General features: G+C 55.6%; 1 protein-coding gene across 1 annotated transcript; it reads left to right on the plus strand.

Annotated features, from left to right (window-relative positions):
* LOC8081183 (potassium channel AKT3) lies at positions 665 to 4792 on the plus strand. The gene is made up of 9 exons (XM_021453318.1): positions 665 to 1218; positions 1345 to 1720; positions 1885 to 2130; positions 2266 to 2364; positions 2542 to 2574; positions 2693 to 2878; positions 3012 to 3209; positions 3296 to 3371; positions 3456 to 4792. The coding sequence occupies exons 1-9, from the start codon at positions 665 to 667 to the stop codon at positions 4445 to 4447; spliced, it is 2760 nt and encodes a 919-aa protein (XP_021308993.1). The 3' UTR covers positions 4448 to 4792.

The raw sequence follows: 5319 nt of genomic DNA on the forward strand, positions 1-5319 counted from the left end.
AATTTAGCCGACCCTTTCCAAAAAATAAATAGATTTTGACTATTTTATATGACACATTTAATTAAAAAATTGCAAGCCACAGAAATGTGAACTAGTGTTTTTTTTGAGAAACAGCAATATTAACTAGTGTCGAGTGTTGTTGCATTGGAGATTTTCTAATCAGGTCGGCCTCGTTTAGTTTATAAAATTTTTTATCACATCGAATCTTATGCTACATGCATGGAGCATTAAATATAGATAAAAAACTAATTGTATAGTTTATCTGTAATTTGCAAGATGAATCTATTGAGGCTAGTTAGTTTATAGTTGCACAGTAATTATTAAATATAAACGAAAGTGCTATAAATTGACAAAACCCAAAATTTTTCGCAAATTGAACAAGGCCTTAACGATAAACCCAAAGGCCCAAAGGCCAATGAAGCCCAGTTGCGTGATGGTGGCGAAGCCACTGTCTTACATTAAAAAAAAAAAACCACTGTCACTCCCGCCGCGCTCGCTGCTCGATTACTAATTAAAGCCGCCGCGCGCACGACGAAGCGGATCATAGCATGCCACGATCTGGCGGCAGCACAGAGGAAAGGCAGTCGCATCGCGTGACAGTTTACGCCGGGAACCGCTAGCCACCACCAGGACGACCGACCGACCGAACGCGCGCGCGCCAGCCATGCCGTTGTGTCGCGGCGGCGGTGGCGCCGCCGGGGGCGGCAGCAGCTCGGGTGGGCTGGCGGCCGGGAGAACCAGCAACCGGTACAGCACCTCGATCGGCGCGCTCCTGCCGGCGCGCGGCGGCGGGTGGCGTCCCCGTCTCCGTCTCCGGCGGTTCATCGTGTCCCCCTACGACCCGCGGTACCTGGCGTGGGAGCACTCGCTGGTGGTGCTGGTGGCGTACTGCGCGTGGGTGGCGCCCTTCGAGTTCGGGTTCGTCCCGGACCCGCACGGCGCGCTGGCCATCGCCGACAACGCCGTGAACGCCGCGTTCGCCGTCGACATCGCGCTCACCTTCTTCGTGGCGTACGCGGACGGCCGGACGTACCTGCTCCAGGACGACCCCCGCCGGATCGCGTGGCGGTACGCCAGCACCTGGCTCGCCCTCGACGTCGCCTCCACCGTGCCCATCGACGTCTACCGCCGGATCCTGCCGCCGCAGGCCAGCGGCTACAACTTCTTCGGCATGCTCCGGCTATGGCGCCTCCACCGCGTCGGCACCTTCTTCACACGGTAACGATCGATCCATGGATTGGTCGATGCTTTTTTTTTTCTTCCTGAACTTAACAATGGCGTTGGTGTTTTTCCTTGGGTTATTCGTTGATCGATCTATACATATATATATACATACCTAGCTAGACTGGAGAAGAACAGGAAGCTGAGCTACTTCTGGGTGCGATGCATAAGGCTCATCTGCGTGACGCTGTTCGCGGTGCACAGCGCGGGGTGCTTCTACTACCTGCTGGCGGACAGGTACCATGACGCGGACCACACGTGGCTGAGCTCCTCCATGCCGGACTTCAAGCAGGAGAGCGTGTGGAAGCGGTACGCGGCGTCCATGTACTGGTCCATCACCACGCTCACCACCGTCGGCTACGGCGACATGCACGCCGTCAACACGGGCGAGATGGTGTTCACCACGCTCTACATGCTCTTCAACCTCGGCCTCACCGCCTACCTCATCGGCAACATGACCAACCTCGTCGTCCACGGCACCAGCCGCACCAGGAAATACGTACGCTAGCTAGCTTGTTTGTTCTGCCGTCGCGCGCCGCCCGCCTCGCTCAGCCGGCGACACCTATATATATATAGCGCCGCCGCCCGCCGCCCTGACATCTTTCTTGTCTGCATGCTGCTCCTCCGTCGTCGTCGCCATGGAATGGAAATGGATGAATCCAGAGGGACGCGATCAAGGCGGCGACGAGCTTCGCGGTGCGGCACCAGCTGCCGGCGAGGCTGCAGGAGCAGATGGTCTCCCACCTGAGCCTCAAGTTCAGGACCGACTCGGAGGGGCTGCAGCAGCAGGAGACGCTGGACGCGCTGCCCAAGGCCATCCGCTCCGGCATCTCCCACCACCTCTTCTTCGCCCTCGTCCAGGGCGTCTACCTCTTCCAGGGCGTCTCCAACGACCTCATCTTCCAGCTGGTAGGGGAGTGAGTAAACTACTCGTAGTAATTAGTTAATTACTATTACTGTAACTACAAACACCACTATCAATGGCATGCATTGGAACCTCCATCATCCTGAGCTGTTTGAGTGATTGTGATTGCGATGATCCAGGTCTCTGAGATGAACGCCGAGTACTTCGCGCCCAGGGAGGATGTCATCCTGCAGAACGAGGCGCCGTCGGACTTCTACGTCCTAGTCACTGGTAGTGTGGTAAAAAAGACAAAACAAAAGCACACACACATTCTTTTCTTTCTGTTTTCTCACGATTAGTTCGAGGCAACTATATATTTGATAAACATCTTTGTCGGGAACTACTACTACTACTACTAAGTGGTCGATCACTGAACAAACAAGAAATGACACTGACAAGCGATGCATTATTGACAGGAGCTGATAGAGCTCCAGAACGGTTCAGAGCAGGCAAGTCCTTGTCCCTGCTCTGATCATGCATTCAGAGCTGAGGTTTCATTCATCGAACGATTTGCTTGCACAATGCGATTGGATAATTTCGGCATGCCTGTGATCGTGTGATCTGCAGCTGGCTGGGATGGCCAGGGCTGGCGACGTCGTCGGCGAGATCGGGGTGCTGTGCTACAAGCCCCAGCTCTTCACGGCGAGGACACGCACACTGTGCCAGCTCCTGCGCATGGAACGGACCGCGTTCCTCAGGATCGTCCAGGCAAACGTTGGGGACGGCACCATAATCATCAACAACCTTATCCAGGCAAATCCTAGCCACCCTTCTGACATCGAAAAATTACCGGGAAATAATAAACCAGAGGAACTCTGAATGACTGAATTTGTACTGCTTATTTCTCCTCTGATGAGCTTGTGAATTCCAATGACACTGACTGCAGTACCTCAAGGAGAAGAGAGACAGCTGCGCCATCGCCGGCGTCGCGGAGGAGATCGAGTACATGCTAGCTCGGGGACAGCTCGAGCTCCCCGTCACTCTCTGCTACGCCGCGTCCAAAGGCGACGACTTCCTGATGCGTCAGCTGCTCAAGCGCGGTGTCGACCCAAATGAGTCTGATAACTACTGGCATACGGCACTGGTAAAAAAGATTGCTTTTTTATGTCTATATATACTGCCTAAATTACAAATTTTTCAATGCTCACACTGCTCGTGATGATCTAACAGCACATATCAGCTTCCAGCGGACATGACCAATGCGTCAAGCTTCTGCTAGAGCATGGCGCTGATCCTAATGCCACAGGTACCATGTTCATGGACTGCCATTAAGATCATCACTGTTACATGTCGCCAACCAAACCTTGTGATCGATCGTTAATGTCCCCAGACGCGCAAGGAAGAGTGCCACTGTGGGAGGCCCTGTCCCGGAGGCACCGCGCGGCGGCGCGGCTGCTGGTGGACGCCGGCGCGGACCTGTCCGCGGGCGACGCGGCGCTGTACGCGCGCGCGGCCGTGGAGGCGGACGACGTCGCGCTGCTGGAGGACGTGGCGCGCCACGGCGGGGACGTGACGGTGGCGTGCTGGGACGACGGCGTCACCGCGCTCCACCGCGCGGTGCTGCAGGGGAACGTCGGGATGGCCAGGGTCCTGCTGGAGCACGGCGCCGACGCCGACAGGGAGGACGGCGGCGGGCGCACCCCCAGGGCCTTGGCGGACCAGCTCGGCCACCGCGACATGCAGCAGCTGTTCATCGGGTCGTCGTCGTCGTCGTCGCACCACCGGGAAGGAGCGGTGGAGAGCCCGAAGCAGCAGCAGGGTTCGGGAACGGACCATGGCGGCAGCAGGCTCGCGGTCGTCGCGGCTCATCAGCCGGCAGTCACGAGGTTCAAGAGCGCGCCCGCGCCGAGGGTCCCCGTCGTCCCGCAGCACGACAGCGCCGGCTCGTCGCCGTCGCCGTCGCCGTCGCCGCCGCAGTCGTCCAGGCACAGCACTCCCCGGCGGCTGGTCGGTTTCCGAAACTCCCTCTTTGGTGTCCTCTCATCGTCGCACTTGCACTGGCACGACGGAGGAGGAGGAGCAGGCGGCGGCGGCGGGCCTAGCCGCCACGAGAGGCAGACGCAAAGCAGCAGGTCGCGTGTCAGGGTGACCATCTCCTGCCCCGAGCAGGGCGCCAGCGCGAGGAAGCTGGTGTTCATGCCTGAGACGATGGTGCAGCTCGTGGAGCTCGCCGGGAGCCAGTTCGGGTTCGCTCCGACGAGGGCGGTGACCATGGACGGTGCCCAGGTTGACGACGCCAGGCTCGTCAGGGACGGCGACCACCTCCTCCTCGTCACTCATCAGTGGGTGCCTGACACTAAGGTCGTGCAAACGAATCAGTAACAGTAGATGGGAGCATATTAGAGCAGCGAGTGATCGTTGCACACGTGTTTGGACGTCGTGGCTATTGGGAGGCTGTGTCAGGAACTGCAAGTGGACCCAGGACCATCGAAGGGCATCACCGACGAAGGCGGCGGCATCGATTGATAAGCCCAGTGTTAGAGACTGCCTAAAATGAAATGAAATTTACATATAACATTCATTTTTAATAGAGAGTTTCATTTTATAATTCCAAGACTTATAAAAAATTGGTAATCATGTCAAAGGAGTTTCGTCTAGATGAAACTCATTTCTTCTCTCTTTTTAAATACACCGTCATGTTATCAAAAAAGTATATGTGACAACCTATTTAATGCAAATGAATCTTCCATTAAAACTGGTCTAACAGAAGACTCTACGGAATAATAGAAGTAGCGGTAGAATTCTCAAGCGGGTCGTCCTCCGAACCTGTTATGGATTGCAATAAAGCTCTAGATTCCTCCAAAATTCCCAAATCCACCATCAAGACCATTACATTTGGTATTAGAGCCTCGGTGAGAGAGAGAACTTTTTTTTTTCTCGCGATCCGGTTCTTTGATCTAGCGCCGAAGAAGAAGCCAACTAAGTTTCAATTGGAGATGACGAATTCAATTGATGATCTAAAGAAGACGATGGACACGATGGCGGCACAACTCGTCGGAATTCAGAACATGGCGAGCCAGTTCGCTGGTTCTTAGCACATGATGACCACCACGTTTGACAAGCTCAACCTCGAGGCCTGGCACACCGTCGCCGAGACGTCGATGGGCTAGATGATGCAGAAGTCGACAGAAGCAGCGGCGCGGTTGCAGCAGTTGGAGACGTGACCTCCACCACCACCGCCGCCGCCGCCGCTA

Source organism: Sorghum bicolor, chromosome 2 (assembly GCF_000003195.3).
Source record: "Sorghum bicolor cultivar BTx623 chromosome 2, Sorghum_bicolor_NCBIv3, whole genome shotgun sequence".
NCBI classification, from domain to species: Eukaryota; Viridiplantae; Streptophyta; class Magnoliopsida; order Poales; family Poaceae; genus Sorghum; species Sorghum bicolor.

Coding starts and splice junctions, on each gene's coding strand:
- LOC8081183 (XM_021453318.1), top strand. CDS start 665: ATGCCGTTGTGTCGCGGCGGCGGTGGCGCCGCCGGGGGCGGCAGCAGC. Junction 1,219..1,344: donor GTCGGCACCTTCTTCACACG/GTAACGATCGAT, acceptor ATACCTAGCTAG/ACTGGAGAAGAACAGGAAGC. Junction 3,210..3,295: donor ACTACTGGCATACGGCACTG/GTAAAAAAGATT, acceptor ATGATCTAACAG/CACATATCAGCTTCCAGCGG.